Source organism: Drosophila ficusphila, unplaced genomic scaffold (assembly GCF_018152265.1).
Source record: "Drosophila ficusphila isolate 14025-0441.05 unplaced genomic scaffold, ASM1815226v1 contig_286, whole genome shotgun sequence".
NCBI lineage: Eukaryota > Metazoa > Arthropoda > Insecta > Diptera > Drosophilidae > Drosophila > Drosophila ficusphila.
In genome coordinates, this window is record NW_025064189.1 from 8,246,955 (window position 1) to 8,271,056 (window position 24,102).

At 43.2% G+C, this 24,102-nt stretch overlaps 2 protein-coding genes across 4 annotated transcripts in view; both read right to left on the minus strand.

Moving 5' to 3' along the window:
- LOC108100125 (titin) overlaps positions 1 to 8,344 on the minus strand; it is a 21,198-nt gene extending 12,854 nt beyond the window's left edge. For all 3 annotated transcript variants that reach the window (XM_043207820.1, XM_043207818.1, XM_043207819.1), the window contains exon 1: positions 32 to 8,344. In XM_043207820.1, coding sequence (XP_043063755.1) covers positions 32 to 8,228 — 8,197 coding nt within the window. In that variant the 5' untranslated portion in view covers positions 8,229 to 8,344. The remainder of the gene's footprint in view (positions 1 to 31) is intronic.
- On the minus strand, positions 8,268 to 23,459 carry LOC122319893 (titin-like). Its single transcript, XM_043207734.1, is given in 6 exon segments — positions 8,268 to 9,395; positions 10,064 to 10,288; positions 10,500 to 11,351; positions 11,354 to 11,742; positions 12,309 to 12,349; positions 20,448 to 23,459. Coding segments are annotated over 6 exon segments (5,508 nt in total). The 5' UTR covers positions 23,436 to 23,459; the 3' UTR covers positions 8,268 to 8,382.
- Positions 23,460 to 24,102: the final 643 nt, after the last annotated feature.

Sequence of the window (24,102 nt, forward strand, 5' to 3'; positions counted from 1 at the left end):
AGGCTCCAAAAATTCTCGTCTAATAACTTACTTGTTTTTACGCTTAATTGTGTGTCTGGTTTTGTTTTCTTATGTTTAACTGTTTTCTGAATTATATCTTTAGTGTCATCTTGAGTAGTTTGCTCTTCTTGTGCGCTTGGTGTAATTTGTGCAGTGGCTGTGTCCTCGGGTAGTGCAATTTGGGTTGGTGTGATCTCTGCAGTGTCAGTAATGTCTGAAGTCGTTTCTGTCGGTATGTCGGGTACTTGTTCGTCTTGGGCTACCGTCTTTGGCCTAGAAATCTTTGTTTTCTTGGGTTTGCTAAGGTCATCGGTTGTTGTGGTTGGTTCAGTTACTTCGGAGCTTACCTCTTCCGGAATATTTTTGGAAGGAGCTGGCTTGTCAGCTTTCTCTGGCATTTCTATTTTTTCGTACTTCTCGAGCTCGACTTTTGGAATTTCTTCTTCAATTAGTTTTTTCACAAAGTCGTCTAAGTCATCTTTTTTAACATTCTTAACCGTTTTCTTGGGCTTGGGCTTTCGTTTCACTTCAGGCTGTTCAGGTTGTTCAGGTTGTGTTTCAATTGACTGTACGGGAGTAGTGTCAGGTTCCTCATCAACTATAACCGTAACTGAATCGTTTTCCTCGCTTTCTATAGTTGTTATCTTGAAAGTTTTTTCATCATGAGGTCCCTTTTTCTTTAAAACTCGTTTTGTTGTCTTTTCCTGTACAGGCTTGCCTTCTTCAGTTATAATCTGTACTACTTCCACCTCTGGAGGTTGAACTTCTAAAACTTCTACAGGCGTTTGATCCTGTTCAGGGGCATCTTCTTCGACCACATTAACGCTTGTAACTTCAGCTGGAACAAGGCTTTTCTCTTTTAGGACTTCTTTGGGTTTCACCTTTTTGTCTTTTTTGACCTTTTCGGAAGGCGACTTGTCCACTACATCAACCAGGTTATCTAAAGGAGTTTCTTTAACCGTTGGTTCAAATTCGATTTTTTCATACTTTTCAAGCTCAGTCTTGGGCGTTTCCATGTCAATTAGTTTTTGTATGTAATCATGTATGTCATCTTTTTTCACCTTCTTAGTTTTCTTTTTGGGTTCCTTCGGCTTTTCGTCTTGGCTTACAGGTTGTGGCTCATACTCTAAAACAGTTATTTCCGCCTCAGGCTGATCATCCCTTACAACTTCAATAATCTCTATGTCACCTTCTCCGTCAGGTCGTTTCAACTTGCGTTTAGTAGTTACCTTTGTATGAATTTCCCCAGTATCATCTGTGGCTTCTTCGACCTTAGTTACACTTTCAACAACTTGAATTGTAAACGGTTTTTCTTCTTTAGGTGCCACAACACTTTCCTTAATAGATATTTTGAAGTTTTCTTCAGAAGGTATCTCAGGTATTGTCTCTTCCTCTTTGATAGATACATTAACTTCCTGAGCATCAGGTGTTTTTATATCAGATTCCTTTTGCGTGACTTCCAACGGCGTTTCATCCTTTTCTTGACCTTGTTCTTCTTTTTGAACTAAATCTTCAATCTTTGGTTCTTTATTAGTTTCTGGTTTTTTAGTCTTCTTAACCTGATTGATTATAGTCTTAGGTTCTTCAACGCTTGGAATTGATTCCTGTACTGTTATAAGATTTTCGGTATCTGCAGAATCATCTGGAATAGTATCTTCTACGGAAATTTCATAGTCTTCTGGTACTTGTTGGTCAACGGGAAGTTTGTCTTCCTTCAACGGCTTCTTTTTCGTCTTCTTGGAAGGCAGTTTTGAAACAGAATCCTCGTCGACGACAACCGTATCCTCGGGCTCAACAGGCTTTGGAGCCTCTTCTTCAATAACTGCTTTTATAAAATCTTCAACCTCATCCTTCTTTATTTTTTTAGTACGTTTTTGTTTGACTAAAGGCTCCTCCTGATCAATGCTTTCGATTGGAGCAGTGGTTGTAATCGTTATTTCAGATTCGTTTGTATCCTTATCAGTAACCTCAACCACTTCGTGAACTATTTCCCCAGGTCCCGTTTTTTGCTTTATCTTTTTGGTTTTAACCACCTTTTCTTTTACTATTCCCTCTTCATCTGGCACTAGCTTGGTTTCTACTTTCTCTTCAAGAACAACTACTTCAAAAGGCTTTTCTGAGGGCTTATCTGGAATAAATTCCTTAACAGTGAAAGTTAGTTTAGGCTGGTCATTGTCATCTTCAAAACTTTCTGGACTTTCTGGTACAGGTTGTTTCTCCAGCGGCACTTCTGTATGTTCTGTTGGCTGTTCTTCAATAAGTTTTATCTTTTTGATAGGCTTCTTTTTCAATTTAACTGGCTCGTCCAAGTCGATCTTCTCATACTTTTCAAGTTCGGTTTTTGGTATATCTTGCTCAATAAGCTTCTGAATATAATCATGAAGATCGTCTTTAGGGACCTTTTTGGTTTTACGTATCTTCTTTGGTTTTTCCTCCTGAGAAACTTCTTTGCTAACCGGTTCGGCCTCTTCAGTGGTTACAATGACTTCATACTCAGGAGTATCTCCAGTCTGAGTTTCCACAATTTCGATAATTTCTTCCTTGGGACCAACCCGTTTCTTGATTTTTCGTTTGGTAACAGTTTGTTTTTCCGTTTCACCCTTTTCGTTAATTACATCCTTTTCCAAAGATTCGGGTTCGGTTTCTTCTATCTGCAAATGCGGTTCTTCTTCTGGCTTAGCTTCATTTTCTTCAACCACAACTGCTTCATGTTCAGGGATAAGCTCATCTTCTTCTCCTTCTTCGGATTTTACAGTAACGAGATAGTCTTGACTTTCCTTCAAGCTAGGTTGGCTTTCATGCTTATGTTTTGGTATTTTTTTACCCTTTGGTTTTTCCTGCTTTTCGGCAACAATGTCTTCTTTAACATTAAAGGTATAATCAGGGAAATCTGTTATCTCCTCTGGAGCTAATTCATCTGGTTGTTTTAAGACTTCTTCTTCGACTTCAGGTGCTTCTTTATCGGTGTGTTCTTCTTCAGTGACTTCGTAAGTCTTAGGGCTCTTCTTTAATTTTTTAGTTTTATCCTTCTTAACTTCTTCTACTTCACTTTCAACTAACTCATAGTCAACTGGCTGAACGAATTCATCAATAACATTAATAACATAATCTTCAACTTCATCCTTCCTTAACTGCTTCGGCTTCTTAATTTTTTGTTTAGTCTTTGGCAGTTCGTCGGAAATTTGGACGTTGTCGCTGGTTAACTCTACTACTGTAACTTCAGCTTCAGGCAAATCATCACTTGATTTTTCCGTAATTTCGAAAATATGCTCTTTTGACCCTTTTCTGCGGGATACTTTTCGTTTTTTAACAGTTACATCTTTTACAGATCCATCCTCAGTGGGTTGTGCTACAACTTCAACAGTCTGTTCAATTTCTTCCAATGGCTCGAAAACCTTATCAACCTTTTCCTTTTTCAATGGTTTTTTCATTTTAGTAGGCTTCTGTTCGTCCTCAGGAGATTTTTCGTTTGGCTGATCAGCTTCAACAAATTCTTCAGTTATGCCTACAACGTATTTATCAGAATCGGGCAGTTGTGATTCTTCTGCGACTTCCTCTGAGAAAGTCTCGGGTTGATCGGGCTCCTCGTGTACTGGTACGACTTCTTCAACATCGAATTCGTGAACTATAACGGGTAGTCCCTCATCATCTTCAACAATCTTTTTATGATGAGTTTTTACCTTTTGTTTGGGCTTCTTTGGCTTGGCACCCATTTCTGTAGGCTCGTATTCTTCAAGAGGCGTTTTTGTAATTTCTTGTTCGATTAGTTGTTGTATGTATTTGTCAAGATCATCCTTAACAGCCTTCTTCTTTTTAACCTTTTGAAGAACCTTGACTGGTTGATCATCTTCGACGTCTGGCATGTCACCTAAAGTTAATTCAGTTGTAGCAATCTCTATGTCGGCTTCTGGATTGTTTTCTTGATACTGTTCAGTAACTTCAATGAGATACTGCTTAGGACCTTCCTTTTTCTTAAGCTTTTTAGTTGTCGTTACTTGTTTAACTTCCTCTTCCTTGTCATTAACAATATTCTCAACGACAGTTGTAGGTGCCATTTCTTCAATAAGGATCTTCTTTTCAACCGGTTTTTCGCTGGTTTTCTTTGGTTTTTTGGTTTTTATATTTTCTTCAACTTCTAGCTCCTCAAACTGATATGGCTCCTCTAACCCCTCTAGAACATTAATTACATAGCTTTTCACGTCTTCAAGCTTCATTTTCTTCGGTTTCTTTATCAGTTTTCTGTCCATAGGCAGAGGAATGTCGTTTTTAGGTTGCTCATCTGTAACCTCAACTATTGTAACCTCAGCCAACGGTTCATCAGAAGTTTTTGTTTCAGTTATTTCAAAGACTTGCTCCTTAGCACCTTGTTTTCGAGAAACCTTTTTCTTTTTAATTTCTGTTTGTTTCGGTAGTCCGTCATCTTCAGTAACAGTTACAATTTCTACGGTCTCTGCAATATTCTCAATGACTGGCTCATCAATGCTCTGCGGTTCGTTAAATTCTTCTAGTACATTAACTACGTAGCTATCAACGTCCTCAGGTTTCAGTTTCTTTGGTTTCTTAATTGGTTTCTTTTCCTTCGGAGAAATAATTTCTTCCCTTGGTTTCTCTTCTGTAACTTCAACAATTGTTACCTCAGCCAAGGGCTCATCAGTTGTTTTTGTCTCGGTGATTTCGAAGATTTGTTCTTTCGGCCCTTGCTTACGGGAAACCTTCTTCTTCCTGATTTCAACCTGTTTTGGTGTGCCACTATCTTCAGTAACTTGTACGATTTCCACAGTCTCTGCAATATCTTCTATAACTGGCTGTTCGATCTCATCAAAGCTCTGAGGTTCGTTGAATTCTTCTAGTACATTAACTACGTAGCTATCAACGTCCTCAGGTTTAAGTTTCTTTGGTTTCTTAATTGGTTTCTTTTCCTTCGGAGAAATAATTTCTTCCCTTGGTTTCTCTTCTGTAACTTCAACAATTGTTACCTCAGCCAAGGGCTCATCAGTTGTTTTTGTCTCGGTGATTTCGAAGATTTGTTCTTTCGGGCCTTGCTTACGGGAAACCTTCTTTTTCCTAATTTCAACCTGTTTTGGTGTGCCACTATCTTCAGTAACTTGTACGATTTTCACAGTCTCTGCAATATCTTCAATGACTGGCTGTTCGATCTGCGGTTCGTTAAATTCTTCTAGTACATTAACTACGTAGCTATCAACGTCCTCAGGTTTTAGTTTCTTTGGTTTCTTAATTGGTTTCTTTTCCTTCGGAGAAATAATTTCTTCCCTTGGTTTCTCTTCTGTAACTTCAACAATTGTTACTTCAGCCAAAGGCTCATCAGTGGTTTTTGTTTCGGTGATTTCGAAGATTTGTTCTTTCGGGCCTTGCTTACGGGAAACCTTCTTCTTCCTGATTTCAACCTGTTTTGGTGTGCCACTATCTTCAGTAACTTGTACGATCTCCACAGTCTCTGCAATATCTTCAATGACTGGCTGTTCGATCTCATCAAAGCTCTGAGGTTCGTTAAATTCTTCTAGCACTTTAACTACGTAGCTATCAACGTCCTCAGGTTTTAGTTTCTTTGGTTTCTTAATTGGTTTCTTTTCCTTTGGAGAAATAATTTCTTCCCTTGGTTTCTCTTCTGTAACTTCAACAATTGTTACCTCAGCCAAAGGCTCATCAGTTGTTTTTGTCTCGGTGATTTCGAAGATTTGTTCTTTCGGCCCTTGCTTACGGGAAACTTTCTTCTTCCTGATTTCAACCTGTTTTGGTGTGCCATTATCTTCAGTAACTTGTACGATTTCCACAGTCTCTGCAATATCTTCAATGACTGGCTGTTCGATCTCATCAAAGCTCTGAGGTTCGTTGAATTCTTCTAGTACATTAACTACGTAGCTATCAACGTCCTCAGGTTTTAGTTTCTTTGGTTTCTTAATTGTTTTCTTTTCCTTCGGAGAAATAGTTTCTTCCCTAGGTTTCTCTTCTGTAACTTCAACAATTGTTACCTCAGCCAAAGGCTCATCAGTTGTTTTTGTCTCGGTGATTTCAAAGATTTGTTCCTTCGACCCTTGCTTGCGGGAAACTTTCTTTTTCTTTATTTTAATTTCCTTGGGTGTGCCATCTTCTTCGGTAACCTGTAAAACTTCTACGACTTCCGACAACTCTTCTACCTTTGCTTGTGGTTGTTCGTCATCAACAATTTTGGACTTAAACGCTTTTATCGGTCTTCGCTTAGGCTTGTCTTCAATGATTTTGACCTGCAGATTCTGAAGAGTTTCGTCGGTGTCCTCAGCATCAGATTCCATTAGTCTGACGTTTTCAAGCGTGTTGTCGTCTTCATCAGAATCAAACTCTTGTACAGTAAACTCATGCACAGTAAACGGTATGCCGTCGTTAATCTCACTAATTTTTTTGTGATGTTTTTTAATTTTCCTAGGTTTTTTTACTTTGGTAGAAGTCTCCAACTCAGTTAATTCCTGCTCTTCAAGTTCTGTTTTTGGAATTTCTTGTTCTATCAATTCATGAATAAAGCTGTCCAAGCTTTCAGTCTGTGGCTTTCTTTTCTTCACAATCTTGATTTTATACTCTCCTTGAGTGGAAGAATCAATAGATGGAGTTATTTCCGTAGTGCTGATTTCAATATCAGTTTCCGGCTTATTTTCTTCATACGTTTCAACAACGTCAATCAAAAATTCCTTTGGTCCCTCCTTCTTTTTAAGCTTACGTTTGGTGATGACACGTTCCACTTCCTTACCATCTTCGTTTACTATTTTATCCGTAACAGTTTCTGAGGCTAACTCCTCAACACGAATAGTATATTGGGAAGTAGGTTCAGACGGAGATTTCTTAATAGGTTTCCTAGTCGTTTTGGTTTTGGACTTCGGCAAACTATCTTTTACTTCTACTAAATAGTCCTCCACTTGCGATATGTCGTCAGATTCTGAGATATTTCTTGTGTCTTCCAAAACCTCAGAGTCCTCAGAAATCTGAATTGGTGTTGTTTCAGATATCTGTACCTTCTTAGGTTTCTCCTTTTTCTTTTTCTTATCGTTTGGCCGAGTTGAAACATCTTCAGCTTTGTTTTCTTGTAATAAAACTTCTTCCGTTATATCCTCATCAACTACTGTTGTGGTAAACGCAATTAAATCATCTTCCACTGAACTTTCTCTTACAGGAGTTTCTGTAATATCCTCAGATATTGCAGCAATATGTTCTAACGGGGCTTCTTCCACAATGTTGACTATGAATTCCTTAAGCTTCTCCTTTTTCACCTTTTTGACGGTTGTTTTTGGAGTTTTCGGTTTAACCGTATCTGGTCCATCAGTTGCATCTTCAGAAACTTCTGTCGTTTTAACTATAACCTTTGCTTCATCTAGTTCATCGTCCAAGGCCTTCGATTCAATAATTTCAATTTCGTAATGCTTAGAACCTTTTCTGGTTTTGATCTTGCGTTTCTTTTCAACGGTATCCTTTGGTGTACTAATTTCATTAGAAGGTAATGGAATAAACACAAGATCTTCCTCAACCACTTCAATTGGGAGAGATTCGCTTAAATCTGACAAGATCGTATCCAATGCCGGTAAGATTTCTTCGTCTTCTTTTTGAATATTTGACTCTGGAGTATGCTCGACGTCAATTTTTTTGATAAGAAATTCTTCAAATGCGGGAACAATCTCTGGTACAACGCTTTCTTCTTCATTGATTACCTTCTTCGATTTAGTTTTCTTTATTTTCGGTTTTTCGATTGGCTCATGCTCCGTGATTCCTACTTCAAGAGTTTCGCCTTCTTCTATAACAGGTTTCTCAAGTTTAATCTTTTGCTTCTTCGGTTTTTTGGGCTTGCCATCTACATCGATTTTCTCATACTTTTCCAGTTCAGTTACTGGGATCTCGGCATTTATCAGTTGCTGAATGTAGGCATCAAGCTCATCCTTTTTCATTTTTCTTGTTTTCTTTTTAGGAGTCTCAGGTTGCTTTATTCCACTTTCCTTAGTTTCAGTAGAAGACACAGTGATTTCATAGAGGGGCTGTTCCCCAGAAGTGTCAGTTGTTTCGACAATTTCCAAAATTTCCACCTCGTTCCCCTTTTCATGTCTTATTCTGCGCTTCTTAGGCGCATCGGTTTCTGATGGCAATTCGGTCAGCTTAACCTCATAGAAATCTTGCAAGCTGGTTTCAAAGGACTTCTGATCTGGCTCTTCTTTTAGTTCTGAGACAAAATCATCCAATTCCTTTTTATTCATTCGCTTTATTTTTTCTTATGAATCGGCTTTGGTGTTTTATGATCTTGGTCGGTTTCAGAACTGGTGACAGTGACTTCATAAATTGGTTCATCTGCGTCTTTGGGAGAGGTCTCCGTTATTTCAATAATGTTATTTTCCTTGTCCGTCCTAAGCTCTAACTTCCGTTTCTTCTTTGGTTCCTTAACTTTTTCTCTGTACTATCAAGAATAACCGGTTTCAAATTAATTTCCTCAACTTCCTCAACATTTTGTGGAATTTTGCCTTTTCCAAGCTTGAGTATTCTGGCTTCTTCAGTAGATTCTTCTTTAGCCTTTTTGGGGCGCTTGTACTTTGGCCTCGGTCGGTCCTCGTCAGACGATACGGTTTTTTCAGATTCGAGTTCTTCAAGATCAACTTCTTCTAGTTCTGCCTTTTCGGGTTTCGTGTGCTTGAATTTCCTTGGACGTAATTTTAAAACCTCTTCTGCTTCATCAACATTGCGGGAAAGTTCCCCGGTGTCGCGATTTGTTTCCAATTCTTTGACCACATATGGGAAGCAATATGGTGCATATGGTATAAACCTGATCCAGCTCTTGAGTTTTTTGTTTTTAAATGATGCTTCGTCCTTTTTCTTTTTCTGTTCTTGGGGTCGTTGCTTAGGAGCTTTAAGCTTTAGCATCTGTGGGAATTCAGTTACCGAACTTATTTCAACCATTTTTGGCCTTTTGATTTCAACTTTCTCGATTTTCATAGGTGTAAGCTTAACAGGTTGTTTAAAAGACGAATCACGTCGTGCCCTTTGCGGAAGCTCCATTTCCGTACGTTTGTATCCTTGTAGAACAGTCTTTGGTATTTCTTGGTGTATAAGAAATTGGATGTATTCGTCCATTTCATCCCGTTTTGACTTGACGATTTTCTTTTTCTTTGTTTTTACCTTCTTTTCAGCTGATTTCTCATCCTCAATAACCTCTTCAACCTTACCCTTTACACCTACTGGCTTCTGTTTTTTAGCTGTCTTGTCAGTCAGTTCCCCTGTTACCGGTTCTTCAGTAATAGTTTCGTCGTCCTCGTTAATTAAAGTTTCAAGCGTCTTTTTCTGTTTAGGTTTTTTGTTTTTAGCCGGTTTTTGTATGGCGTCTGCACTTGCCTCTTCAGGTTCAGTGATTGTGTACTCTTTGTTGTATTGGTCTGTTTGAGAAAGAAGTATGTGTTTTGTGTTAGCACTAAACTAATTTTTACACTTATATTTGCATTTTGTATAATGCTTTAAAACGCACAAACTTTGTACACAAACAAAGTTTTGTGTGAAGACTTGCATGTGTTATGAAATGATTAAAATTTGATTTATGAGCTATTCTTTTACAAGGCAAACGTTCTCTTTTTTTTTTTTTTAAAGTGTAAAGTAGTTGGATGTTTGAAAGTTTTTGCCCAAATTTAATTGTGGTAAATAGTAAGTTATTAAAAAAAGGTAAGCTAAGCAAAACTCTTACTTAAGAAATTTTGTCCAATTTGTAAAAGATTAACCCTTGTACGTATTAGGTTTCTAGTGTACAGTTTTAGTTTTAGTTCCTACGTACTTAAGAGTGGATTAGGGAAGATTGTTAGTATAATTACAGAATTACAGAATATTAACCGTGTTTTTGTGTATGCAGTCTTCGGTATGTATATTCTATATATAGTTGTATAAATTGTAAACGCGGAAAATACGATAAAGTACCTATTTTTATAGATTTGGAATTTAATTTAGTTAAACCTTTCTTTTGTTTTTTACTAAAAAAATCTTTATGTATGTATATATCTTTATATATATACTTATATATATATAGATATAAATGTGTTTAATAAGAAAAAATCACCTGTTGGCTCGTCGATTTCTATAATTTCGAGGTGTGATTGTGTTTTGTCTTCTGGAATGAGGTCTGAATCACTAAGAACTTCCTCAACAACGACGCCTTCCTCCTGAGAAACTCGTTTGTTTTCAGTTTGTATAGTTGTTACTCCATCTTCGTTTTGTACAGATTTAAATGTCGTGATGTAAACTGGGTGTTCCGTTTCTGTGTTATCGACCCTTGGTGCATCCTCTGAATTAAGGCGATTATGTTTGTTTTGTGTTGTGTGAAATTATTAAAAAAAATATGTTATTAAGTGCTTTCGCGAGTATCCATATGTAATATAAAAATATAATTCAATTTTTTTAATTCTCGAAAAAAACAATGACTTTAATTTGCGTATACTTCAATGGAATTCTTATGTGTAGAATGTGTGTGATAGTGTGTTTGTTTGTGTTCTTACCCTTCTGCTTGTGTGGTTTTTGTTTGTGTTTGAAAACCTTTTCATCGTCAAGTTTACTTATGTCGATAATATCAGCAATATTTTCATCGCTCACAACTCGTATAAGGGTGTAGGGTTCCTTTCCCTCTTCTTCAATTGTTTGAATTTGGAAATATTCGTCGTTCTCCGGACCTGGCTTTTTAAACGTTCGTGTTTTGGTAGTCTTCTTTTTTGGTTTTTTATTATGATCTAATTCTTCAGTGAACACTGTTTCCTCCGGAAGTTCTTCAATTGGTATGGGCGTAATGGAGATCTCATCAGCAGGTACGACCTCAATTTTTACTGTAGTAACTGGCTCCTTATCTTCCTCTTCTATTATGTGAACAGTTGTAACTTCGTCCAGTTTATCGTCGATATTCTTCTTAAAAGCTCGTGACTTTACGGTCTTTTTCTTTTTTGTCCCATCGGGTGTAACTATTTCCAACTCCGTCACATGTTCAGGCAGCTCAACTGATTTACTTTCGTCCACCATCAAATCGGATAACGGTTGTTCTTTGACTGAGATTGAATAAATGGGCTCAGTATTGTCTTGTTCAATAATTTCAATTTCAGTAACTTCTTCAGTATTACCAAGTACAGGCTTTTTAATAATGCGCTTCTTAGTTTTAATTGTTTTTGGAAGTCCATTTTCATCAACAGTATCAGACTGGAACACTTCATCAGGCAAAATAACAGCTTCAGAAATCGTTTCTTCTGGAAGTTCCGGGAAGGGCAACCCAAACTTTTCAACAGATACTTTTGTTTGGGGTGTCTTCTCATATTCCTCCACGGTTTGCACTTTTGTCACTTCCATGTTCGGGCCTTGTATCTTTTAATGATTTTGGTTTTTATAACAGTTTTGGTTGGAGTACCATCTTCCTTTTCAGAAAGTATAACCGATTTTTGCTCCGGCAATTCAAATACCGTTATTTCATCTTCGGGTTTCTGAACAATAACTCTTTTCTTCAGCTTAACGGAACCTAACTCAGTTTCTTCAACTGTTACTGTTGTTTCGGGTTTTTTGTTGTCTTCCTCAACTGTTTCTATCTTGGTGACTTCTTGCTTGTCCCCCTTGACCTTCTTGATAACACGAGTTCGGATCTTCTTCTTCTTGGGCGTGCCGTCCTCGGTAATAGTTTCAACCACACGAACCTCCTCAGGAAGCTCCTTGATTTCTTCAGGCTGCTCTTCCACTACCGGAATTTCTTCCACAGTGACAGTTGTCTCGGGTTGTTTATCATCCTCCTCGACGGTTTCAATCTTGGTGACTTCTTGTTTGTCTCCCTTGACCTTCTTGATAACACGAGTTCGGATCTTCTTCTTCTTGGGCGTGCCGTCCTCGGTAATAGTTTCAACCACACGAACCTCCTCAGGAAGCTCCTTGATTTCTTCAGGCTGCTCTTCCTCTACCGGAACTTCTTCCACAGTGACAGTTGTCTCGGGTTGTTTATCATCCTCCTCGACGGTTTCAATCTTGGTGACTTCTTGTTTGTCTCCCTTGACCTTCTTGATAACGCGAGTTCGGATCTTCTTCTTCTTGGGTGTGCCGTCCTCGGTAATAGTTTCAACCACACGGACCTCCTCAGGAAGCTCCTTGATTTCTTCAGGCTGCTCTTCCTCAACCGGAATTTCTTCCACAGTGACAGTTGTCTCGGGTTGTTTGTCATCCTCCTCGACGGTTTCAATCTTGGTGACTTCTTGTTTGTCTCCCTTGACCTTCTTGATAACGCGAGTTCGGATCTTCTTCTTCTTGGGCGTGCCGTCCTCGGTGATAGTTTCAACCACACGAACCTCCTCAGGAAGCTCCTTGATTTCTTCAGGCTGATCTTCCTCTACCGGGATTTCTTCCACAGTGACAGTTGTCTCGGGTTGTTTATCATCCTCCTCGACGGTTTCAATCTTGGTGACTTCTTGTTTGTCTCCCTTGACCTTCTTGATAACGCGAGTTCGGATCTTCTTCTTCTTGGGCGTGCCGTCTTCGGTGATAGTTTCAACAACACGGACCTCCTCAGGAAGCTCCTTGATTTCTTCAGGCTGCTCTTCCTCAACCGGCATTTCTTCCACAGTGACAGTTGTTTCGGGTTGTTTATCATCCTCCTCGACGGTTTCAATCTTGGTGACTTCTTGTTTGTCTCCCTTGACCTTCTTGATAACGCGAGTTCGGATCTTCTTCTTCTTGGGCTTGCCGTCCTCCGTAATAGTTTCAACCACACGAAGCTCCTCAGGAAGCTCCTTGATTTCTTCAGGCTGATCTTCCTCTACCGGAACTTCTTCCACAGTGACAGTTGTCTCGGGTTGTTTATCATCCTCCTCGACGGTTTCAATCTTGGTGACTTCTTGTTTGTCTCCCTTGACCTTCTTGATAACGCGAGTTCGGATCTTCTTCTTCTTGGGTGTGCCGTCCTCCGTAATAGTTTCAACCACACGAACCTCCTCAGGAAGCTCCTTGATTTCTTCAGGCTGATCTTCCTCAACCGGAACTTCTTCCACAGTGACAGTTGTCTCGGGTTGTTTATCATCCTCCTCGACGGTTTCAATCTTGGTGACTTCTTGTTTGTCTCCCTTGACCTTCTTGATAACGCGAGTTCGGATCTTCTTCTTCTTGGGCGTGCCGTCCTCGGTGATAGTTTCAACCACACGGACCTCCTCAGGAAGCTCCTTGATTTCTTCAGGCTGCTCTTCTTCAACCGGAATTTCTTCCACAGTGACAGTTGTCTCGGGTTGTTTGTCATCCTCCTCGACGGTTTCAATCTTGGTGACTTCTTGTTTGTCCCCCTTGACCTTCTTGATAACGCGAGTTCGGATCTTCTTCTTCTTGGGCGTGCCGTCCTCGGTGATAGTTTCAACCACACGGACCTCCTCAGGAAGCTCCTTGATTTCTTCAGGCTGCTCTTCCTCAACCGGGATTTCTTCCACAGTGACAGTTGTCTCGGGTTGTTTATCATCCTCCTCGACGGTTTCAATCTTGGTGACTTCTTGTTTGTCTCCCTTGACCTTCTTGATAACGCGAGTTCGGATCTTCTTCTTCTTGGGCTTGCCGTCCTCGGTAATAGTTTCAACCACACGAACCTCCTCAGGAAGCTCCTTGATTTCTTCAGGCTGCTCTTCCTCAACCGGGATTTCTTCCACAGTGACAGTTGTCTCCGGTTGTTTATCATCCTCTTCGACGGTTTCAATCTTGGTGACTTCTTGTTTGTCACCCTTGACCTTCTTGATAACGCGAGTTCGGATCTTCTTCTTCTTGGGCTTGCCGTCCTCGGTGATAGTTTCAACCACACGTACCTCCTCAGGAAGCTCCTTGATTTCTTCTGGCTGCTCTTCCTCAACCGGAACTTCTTCCACAGTGACAGTTGTCTCGGGTTGTTTATCATCCTCCTCGACGGTTTCCATCTTGGTGACTTCTTGTTTGTCTCCCTTGACCTTCTTGATAACGCGAGTTCGGATCTTCTTCTTCTTGGGCTTGCCGTCCTCGGTAATAGTTTCAACCACACGAACCTCCTCAGGAAGCTCCTTGATTTCTTCAGGCTGCTCTTCCTCAACCGGGATTTCTTCCACAGTGACAGTTGTCTCGGGTTGTTTATCATCCTCCTCGACGGTTTCAATCTTGGTGACTTCTTGTTTGTCTCCCTTGACCTTCTTGATAACGCGAGTTCGGATCTTCTTCTTCTTGGGCTTGCCGTCCTCGGTAATAGTTTCAACCACACGGACCTCCTCAGGAAGCTCCTGAATTTCTTCAGGCTGCTCTTCCTCAACCGGGATTTCTTCCACAGTGACAGTTGTCTCGGGTTGTTTATCATCCTCCTCGACGGTTTCAATCTTGGTGACTTCTTGTTTGTCTCCCTTGACCTTCTTGATAACGCGAGTTCGGATCTTATTCTTCTTGGGCTTGCCGTCCTCGGTAATAGTTTCAACCACACGTACCTCCTCAGGAAGCTCCTGGATTTCTTCAGGCTGCTCTTCTTCAACCGGAATTTCTTCCACAGTGACAGTTGTCTCGGGTTGTTTGTCATCCTCCTCGACGGTTTCAATCTTGGTGACTTCTTGTTTGTCTCCCTTGACCTTCTTGATAACGCGAGTTCGGATCTTCTTCTTCTTGGGCTTGCCGTCCTCGGTAATAGTTTCAACCACACGAACCTCCTCAGGAAGCTCCTTGATTTCTTCAGGCTGCTCTTCCTCAACCGGGATTTCTTCCACAGTGACAGTTGTCTCGGGTTGTTTATCATCCTCCTCGACGGTTTCAATCTTGGTGACTTCTTGTTTGTCACCCTTGACCTTCTTGATAACGCGAGTTCGGATCTTCTTCTTCTTGGGCTTGCCGTCCTCGGTAATAGTTTCAACCACACGGACCTCCTCAGGAAGCTCCTTGATTTCTTCAGGCTGCTCTTCCTCAACCGGGATTTCTTCCACAGTGACAGTTGTCTCGGGTTGTTTATCATCCTCCTCGACGGTTTCAATCTTGGTGACTTCTTGTTTGTCTCCCTTGACCTTCTTGATAACGCGAGTTCGGATCTTCTTCTTCTTGGGTGTGCCGTCCTCCGTAATAGTTTCAACCACACGAACCTCCTCAGGAAGCTCCTTGATTTCTTCAGGCTGATCTTCCTCTACCGGAACTTCTTCCACAGTGACAGTTGTCTCGGGTTGTTTATCATCCTCCTCGACGGTTTCAATCTTGGTGACTTCTTGTTTGTCTCCCTTGACCTTCTTGATAACGCGAGTTCGGATCTTCTTCTTCTTGGGTGTGCCGTCCTCCGTAATAGTTTCAACCACACGAACCTCCTCAGGAAGCTCCTTGATTTCTTCAGGCTGATCTTCCTCTACCGGAACTTCTTCCACAGTGACAGTTGTCTCGGGTTGTTTGTCATCCTCCTCGACGGTTTCAATCTTGGTGACTTCTTGTTTGTCTCCCTTGACCTTCTTGATAACGCGAGTTCGGATCTTCTTCTTCTTGGGCTTGCCATCCTCGGTGATAGTTTCAACAACACGAACCTCCTCAGGAAGCTCCTGAATTTCTTCAGGCTGCTCTTCCTCTACCGGAACTTCTTCCACAGTGACAGTTGTCTCGGGTTGTTTATCATCCTCCTCGACGGTTTCAATCTTGGTGACTTCTTGTTTGTCTCCCTTGACCTTCTTGATAACGCGAGTTCGGATCTTCTTCTTCTTGGGCGTGCCGTCCTCTGTGATAGTTTCAACCATACGGACCTCCTCAGGAAGCTCCTTGATTTCTTCAGGCTGCTCTTCCTCAACCGGAATTTCTTCCACAGTGACAGTTGTCTCGGGTTGTTTATCATCCTCCTCGACTATTTCAATCTTGGTGACTTCTTGTTTGTCTCCCTTGACCTTCTTGATAACGCGAGTTCGGATCTTCTTCTTCTTGGGCTTGCCGTCCTCAGTAATAGTTTCAACCACACGAACCTCCTCAGGAAGCTCCTTGATTTCTTCAGGCTGCTCTTCCTCAACCGGGATTTCTACCACAGTGACAGTTGTCTCGGGTTGTTTATCATCCTCCTCGACAGTTTCAATCTTGGTGACTTCTTGTTTGTCTCCCTTGACCTTCTTGATAACGCGAGTTCGGATCTTCTTCTTCTTGGGCTTGCCGTCCTCGGTGATAGTTTCAACAACACGAACCTCCTCAGGAAGCTCCTGAATTTCTTCAGGCTGCTCTTCCTCTACCGGAACTTCTTCCACAGTGACAGTTGTCTCGGGTTGTTTATCATCCTCCTCGACGGTTTCAATCTTGGTGACTTCTTGTTTGTCTCCCTTGACCTTCTTGATAACGCGAGTTCGGATCTTCTTCTTCTTGGGCGTGCCGTCCTCTGTGATAGTTTCAACCACACGTACCTCCTCAGGAAGCTCCTTGATTTCTTCAGGCTGCTCTTCCTCAACCGGGATTTCTTCCACAGTGACAGTTGTCTCGGGTTGTTTATCATCCTCCTCGACGGTTTCAATCTTGGTGACTTCTTGTTTGTCTCCCTTGACCTTCTTGATAACGCGAGTTCGGATCTTCTTCTTCTTGGGCGTGCCGTCCTCGGTAATAGTTTCAACCACACGAACCTCCTCAGGAAGCTCCTTGATTTCTTCAGGCTGCTCTTCCTCAACCGGGATTTCTTCCACAGTGACGGTTGTCTCGGGTTGTTTATCATCCTCCTCGACGGTTTCAATCTTGGTGACTTCTTGTTTGTCTCCCTTGACCTTCTTGATAACCCGGGTTCGGATCTTCTTCTTCTTGGGTGTGCCGTCCTCGGTAATAGTTTCAACCACACGAACCTCCTCAGGAAGCTCCTTGATTTCTTCAGGCTGCTCTTCCTCAACCGGGATTTCTTCCACAGTGACAGTTGTCTCGGGTTGTTTATCATCCTCCTCGACGGTTTCAATCTTGGTGACTTCTTGTTTGTCTCCCTTGACCTTCTTGATAACGCGAGTTCGGATCTTCTTCTTCTTGGGCTTGCCGTCCTCGGTAATAGTTTCAACCACACGTACCTCCTCAGGAAGCTCCTTGATTTCTTCAGGCTGCTCTTCCTCAACCGGGATTTCTTCCACAGTGACAGTTGTTTCGGGTTGTTTATCATCCTCCTCGACGGTTTCAATCTTGGTGACTTCTTGTTTGTCTCCCTTGACCTTCTTGATAACCCGGGTTCGGATCTTCTTCTTCTTGGGTGTGCCGTCCTCGGTAATAGTTTCAACCACACGAACCTCCTCAGGAAGCTCCTTGATTTCTTCAGGCTGCTCTTCCTCAACCGGGATTTCTTCCACAGTGACAGTTGTCTCGGGTTGTTTATCATCCTCCTCGACGGTTTCAATCTTGGTGACTTCTTGTTTGTCTCCCTTGACCTTCTTGATAACGCGAGTTCGGATCTTCTTCTTCTTGGGCTTGCCGTCCTCGGTAATAGTTTCAACCACACGTACCTCCTCAGGAAGCTCCTTGATTTCTTCAGGCTGCTCTTCCTCAACCGGGATTTCTTTCACAGTGATAGTTGTCTCGGGTTGTTTATCATCCTCCTCGACGGTTTCAATCTTGGTGACTTCTTGTTTGTCTCCCTTGACCTTCTTGATAACGCGAGTTCGGATCTTCTTCTTCTTGGGCGTGCCGTCCTCGGTAATAGTTTCAACCACACGGACCTCCTCAGGAAGCTCCTTGATTTCTTCAGGCTGCTCTTCCTCAACCGGGATTTCTTCCACAGTGACAGTTGTCTCGGGTTGTTTATCATCCTCCTCGATGGTTTCAATCTTGGTGACTTCTTGTTTGTCTCCCTTGACCTTCTTGATAATGCGAGTTCGGATCTTCTTCTTCTTGGGCTTGCCGTCCTCGGTAATAGTTTCAACCACACGAACCTCCTCAGGAAGCTCCTTGATTTCTTCAAGCTGCTCTTCCTCAACCGGGATTTCTTCCACAGTGACAGTTGTCTCGGGTTGTTTATCATCCTCCTCGACGGTTTCAATCTTGGTGACTTCTTGTTTGTCACCCTTGACCTTCTTGATAACGCGAGTTCGGATCTTCTTCTTCTTGGGCTTGCCGTCCTCGGTGATAGTTTCAACCACACGTACCTCCTCAGGAAGCTCCTTGATTTCTTCTGGCTGCTCTTCCTCAACCGGAACTTCTTCCACAGTGACAGTTGTCTCGGGTTGTTTATCATCCTCCTCGACGGTTTCAATCTTGGTGACTTCTTGTTTGTCTCCCTTGACCTTCTTGATAACGCGAGTTCGGATCTTCTTCTTCTTGGGCTTGCCGTCCTCGGTAATAGTTTCAACCACACGGACCTCCTCAGGAAGCTCCTGAATTTCTTCAGGCTGCTCTTCCTCAACCGGGATTTCTTCCACAGTGACAGTTGTCTCGGGTTGTTTATCATCCTCCTCGACGGTTTCAATCTTGGTGACTTCTTGTTTGTCTCCCTTGACCTTCTTGATAACGCGAGTTCGGATCTTCTTCTTCTTGGGCGTGCCGTCCTCGGTGATAGTTTCAACCACACGGACCTCCTCAGGAAGCTCCTTGATTTCTTCAGGCTGCTCTTCCTCAACCGGGATTTCTTCCACAGTGACAGTTGTCTCGGGTTGTTTATCATCCTCCTCGATGGTTTCAATCTTGGTGACTTCTTGTTTGTCTCCCTTGACCTTCTTGATAATGCGAGTTCGGATCTTCTTCTTCTTGGGCTTGCCGTCCTCGGTAATAGTTTCAACCACACGAACCTCCTCAGGAAGCTCCTTGATTTCTTCAGGCTGCTCTTCCTCAACCGGGATTTCTTCCACAGTGACAGTTGTCTCGGGTTGTTTATCATCCTCCTCGACGGTTTCAATCTTGGTGACTTCTTGTTTGTCACCCTTGACCTTCTTGATAACGCGAGTTCGGATCTTCTTCTTCTTGGGCTTGCCGTCCTCGGTGATAGTTTCAACCACACGTACCTCCTCAGGAAGCTCCTTGATTTCTTCTGGCTGCTCTTCCTCAACCGGAACTTCTTCCACAGTGACAGTTGTCTCGGGTTGTTTATCATCCTCCTCGACGGTTTCAATCTTAGTGACTTCTTGTTTGTCTCCCTTGACCTTCTTGATAACGCGAGTTCGGATCTTCTTCTTCTTGGGCTTGCCGTCCTCGGTAATAGTTTCAACCACACGAACCTCCTCAGGAAGCTCCTGAATTTCTTCAGGCTGCTCTTCCTCTACCGGAACTTCTTCCACAGTGACAGTTGTCTCGGGTTGTTTATCATCCTCCTCGACGGTTTCAATCTTGGTGACTTCTTGCTTGTCTCCCTTGACCTTCTTGATAACGCGAGTTCGGATCTTCTTCTTCTTGGGTTTGCCGTCCTCGGTGATAGTTTCAACCACACGGACCTCCTCAGGAAGCTCCTTGATTTCTTCAGGCTGCTCTTCCTCAACCGGGATTTCTTCCACAGTGACAGTTGTCTCGGGTTGTTTATCATCCTCCTCGACGGTTTCAATCTTGGTGACTTCTTGTTTGCCTCCCTTGACCTTCTTGATAACCCGGGTTCGGATCTTCTTCTTCTTGGGTGTGCCGTCCTCGGTAATAGTTTCAACCACACGAACCTCCTCAGGAAGCTCCTTGATTTCTTCAGGCTGCTCTTCCTCAACCGGGATTTCTTCCACAGTGACAGTTGTCTCGGGTTGTTTATCATCCTCCTCGACGGTTTCAATCTTGGTGACTTCTTGTTTGTCTCCCTTGACCTTCTTGATAACGCGAGTTCGGATCTTCTTCTTCTTGGGCTTGCCGTCCTCAGTGATAGTTTCAACAACACGAACCTCCTCAGGAAGCTCCTTGATTTCTTCAGGCTGCTCTTCCTCAACCGGGATTTCTTCCACAGTGACAGTTGTCTCGGGTTGTTTATCATCCTCCTCGACGGTTTCAATCTTGGTGACTTCTTGTTTGTCACCCTTGACCTTCTTAATAACGCGAGTTCGGATCTTCTTCTTCTTGGGCTTGCCGTCCTCGGTGATAGTTTCAACCACACGTACCTCCTCAGGAAGCTCCTTGATTTCTTCTGGCTGCTCTTCCTCAACCGGGATTTCTTCCACAGTGACAGTTGTCTCGGGTTGTTTATCATCCTCCTCGACGGTTTCAATCTTGGTGACTTCTTGTTTGTCTCCCTTGACCTTCTTGATAACGCGAGTTCGGATCTTCTTCTTCTTCGGCTTACCGTCCTCGGTAATAGTTTCAACCACACGAACCTCCTCAGGAAGCTCCTGGATTTCTTCAGGCTGCTCTTCCTCAACCGGGATTTCTTCCACAGTGACAGTTGTCTCGGGTTGTTTATCATCCTCCTCGACGGTTTCAATCTTGGTGACTTCTTGTTTGTCTCCCTTGACCTTCTTGATAACGCGAGTTCGGATCTTCTTCTTCTTGGGTTTGCCGTCCTCGGTGATAGTTTCAACCACACGGACCTCCTCAGGAAGCTCCTTGATTTCTTCAGGCTGCTCTTCTTCTACCAGAATTTCTTCCACAGTGACAGTTGTCTCGGGTTGTTTATCATCCTCCTCGATGGTTTCAATCTTGATGACTTCTTGTTTGTCTCCCTTGACCTTCTTGATAACGCGAGTTCGGATCTTCTTCTTCTTGGGCTTGCCGTCCTCGGTGATAGTTTCAACAACACGAACCTCCTCAGGAAGCTCCTTGATTTCTTCAGGCTGCTCTTCCTCAACCGGAACTTCTTCCACAGTGACAGTTGTCTCGGGTTGTTTATCATCCTCCTCGACGGTTTCAATCTTGGTGACTTCTTGTTTGTCTCCCTTGACCTTCTTGATAACGCGAGTTCGGATCTTCTTCTTCTTGGGCTTGCCGTCCTCAGTGATAGTTTCAACAACACGAACCTCCTCAGGAAGCTCCTTGATTTCTTCAGGCTGCTCTTCCTCAACCGGGATTTCTTCCACAGTGACAGTTGTCTCGGGTTGTTTATCATCCTCCTCGACAGTTTCAATCTTGGTGACTTCTTGTTTGTCACCCTTGACCTTCTTGATAACGCGAGTTCGGATCTTCTTCTTCTTGGGCTTGCCGTCCTCGGTGATAGTTTCAACAACACGAACCTCCTCAGGAAGCTCCTGAATTTCTTCAGGCTGCTCTTCCTCTACCGGAACTTCTTCCACAGTGACAGTTGTCTCGGGTTGTTTATCATCCTCCTCGACGGTTTCAATCTTGGTGACTTCTTGTTTGTCTCCCTTGACCTTCTTGATAACGCGAGTTCGGATCTTCTTCTTCTTGGGCTTGCCGTCCTCGGTAATAGTTTCAACCACACGTACCTCCTCAGGAAGCTCCTTGATTTCTTCAGGCTGCTCTTCTTCTACCGGAATTTCTTCCACAGTGACAGTTGTCTCGGGTTGTTTATCATCCTCCTCGATGGTTTCAATCTTGGTGACTTCTTGTTTGTCTCCCTTGACCTTCTTGATAACGCGAGTTCGGATCTTCTTCTTCTTGGGCTTGCCGTCCTCAGTGATAGTTTCAACAACACGAACCTCCTCAGGAAGCTCCTTGATTTCTTCAGGCTGCTCTTCCTCTACCGGAACTTCTTCCACAGTGACAGTTGTCTCGGGTTGTTTATCATCCTCCTCGACGGTTTCAATCTTGGTGACTTCTTGTTTATCACCCTTGACCTTCTTGATAACGCGAGTTCGGATCTTCTTCTTCTTGGGCTTGCCGTCCTCGGTGATAGTTTCAACAACACGGACCTCCTCAGGAAGCTCCTTGATTTCTTCAGGCTGCTCTTCCTCAACCGGGATTTCTTCCACAGTGACAGTTGTCTCGGGCTGTTTATCATCCTCCTCGACGGTTTCAATCTTGGTGACTTCTTGTTTGTCACCCTTGACCTTCTTGATAACGCGAGTTCGGATCTTCTTCTTCTTGGGCTTGCCGTCCTCGGTGATAGTTTCAACAACACGGACCTCCTCAGGAAGCTCCTTGATTTCTTCAGGCTGCTCTTCCTCAACCGGGATTTCTTCCACAGTGACAGTTGTCTCGGGCTGTTTATCATCCTCCTCGACGGTTTCAATCTTGGTGACTTCTTGTTTATCACCCTTGACCTTCTTGATAACGCGAGTTCGGATCTTCTTCTTCTTGGGCTTGCCGTCCTCGGTGATAGTTTCAACCACAAGTACCTCCTCAGGAAGCTCCTTGATTTCTTCAGGCTGCTCTTCCTCAACCGGGATTTCTTCTACAGTGACAGTTGTCTCGGGTTGTTTATCATCCTCCTCGACGGTTTCAATCTTGGTGACTTCTTGTTTGTCTCCCTTGACCTTCTTGATAACGCGAGTTCGGATCTTCTTTTTCTTGGGCTTGCCGTCCTCAGTGATTGTTTCAACCACACGAACCTCCTCAGGAAGCTCCTGGATTTCTTCAGGCTGCTCTTCCTCTACCGGAACTTCTTCCACAGTGACAGTTGTCTCGGGTTGTTTATCATCCTCCTCGACGGTTTCAATCTTGGTGACTTCTTGTTTGTCTCCCTTGACCTTCTTGATAACGCGAGTTCGGATCTTCTTCTTCTTGGGCTTGCCGTCCTCGGTAATAGTTTCAACCACACGGACCTCCTCAGGAAGCTCCTTGATTTCTTCAGGCTGCTCTTCCTCAACCGGGATTTCTTCCACAGTGACAGTTGTCTCGGGTTGTTTATCATCCTCCTCGACGGTTTCAATCTTGGTGACTTCTTGTTTGTCTCCCTTGACCTTCTTGATAACGCGAGTTCGGATCTTCTTTTTCTTGGGCTTGCCGTCCTCGGTGATAGTTTCAACCACACGAACCTCCTCAGGAAGCTCCTTGATTTCTTCTGGCTGCTCTTCCTCAACCGGGATTTCTTCCACAGTGACAGTTGTCTCGGGTTGTTTATCATCCTCCTCGACGGTTTCAATCTTGGTGACTTCTTGTTTGTCTCCCTTGACCTTCTTGATAACGCGAGTTCGGATCTTCTTTTTCTTGGGCTTGCCGTCCTCGGTGATAGTTTCAACCACACGGACCTCCTCAGGAAGCTCCTTGATTTCTTCTGGCTGCTCTTCCTCAACCGGGATTTCTTCCACAGTGACAGTTGTCTCGGGTTGTTTATCATCCTCCTCGACGGTTTCAATCTTGGTGACTTCTTGTTTGTCTCCCTTGACCTTCTTGATAACGCGAGTTCGGATCTTCTTCTTCTTGGGCGTGCCGTCCTCGGTGATAGTTTCAACAACACGGACCTCCTCAGGAAGCTCCTTGATTTCTTCAGGCTGCTCTTCCTCAACCGGCATTTCTTCCACAGTGACAGTTGTTTCGGGTTGTTTATCATCCTCCTCGATGGTTTCAATCTTGGTGACTTCTTGTTTGTCTCCCTTGACCTTCTTGATAACGCGAGTTCGGATCTTCTTTTTCTTGGGCTTGCCGTCCTCGGTGATAGTTTCAACAACACGGACCTCCTCAGGAAGCTCCTTGATTTCTTCAGGCTGCTCTTCCTCAACCGGCATTTCTTCCACAGTGACAGTTGTTTCGGGTTGTTTATCATCCTCCTCGATGGTTTCAATCTTGGTGACTTCTTGTTTGTCTCCCTTGACCTTCTTGATAATGCGAGTTCGGATCTTCTTCTTCTTGGGCTTGCCTTCCTCGGTGATAGTTTCAACAACACGAACCTCCTCAGGAAGCTCCTGAATTTCTTCAGGCTGCTCTTCCTCTACCGGAACTTCTTCCACAGTGACAGTTGTCTCGGGTTGTTTATCATCCTCCTCGACGGTTTCAATCTTGGTGACTTCTTGTTTGTCACCCTTGACCTTCTTGATAACGCGAGTTCGGATCTTCTTCTTCTTGGGCTTGCCGTCCTCGGTGATAGTTTCAACCACACGTACCTCCTCAGGAAGCTCCTTGATTTCTTCTGGCTGCTCTTCCTCAACCGGAACTTCTTCCACAGTGACAGTTGTCTCGGGTTGTTTATCATCCTCCTCGACGGTTTCAATCTTGGTGACTTCTTGTTTGTCTCCCTTGACCTTCTTGATAATGCGAGTTCGGATCTTCTTCTTCTTGGGCTTGCCGTCCTCGGTAATAGTTTCAACCACACGGACCTTCTCAGGAAGCTCCTTGATTTCTTCAGGCTGCTCTTCCTCAACCGGGATTTCTTCCACAGTGACAGTTGTCTCGGGT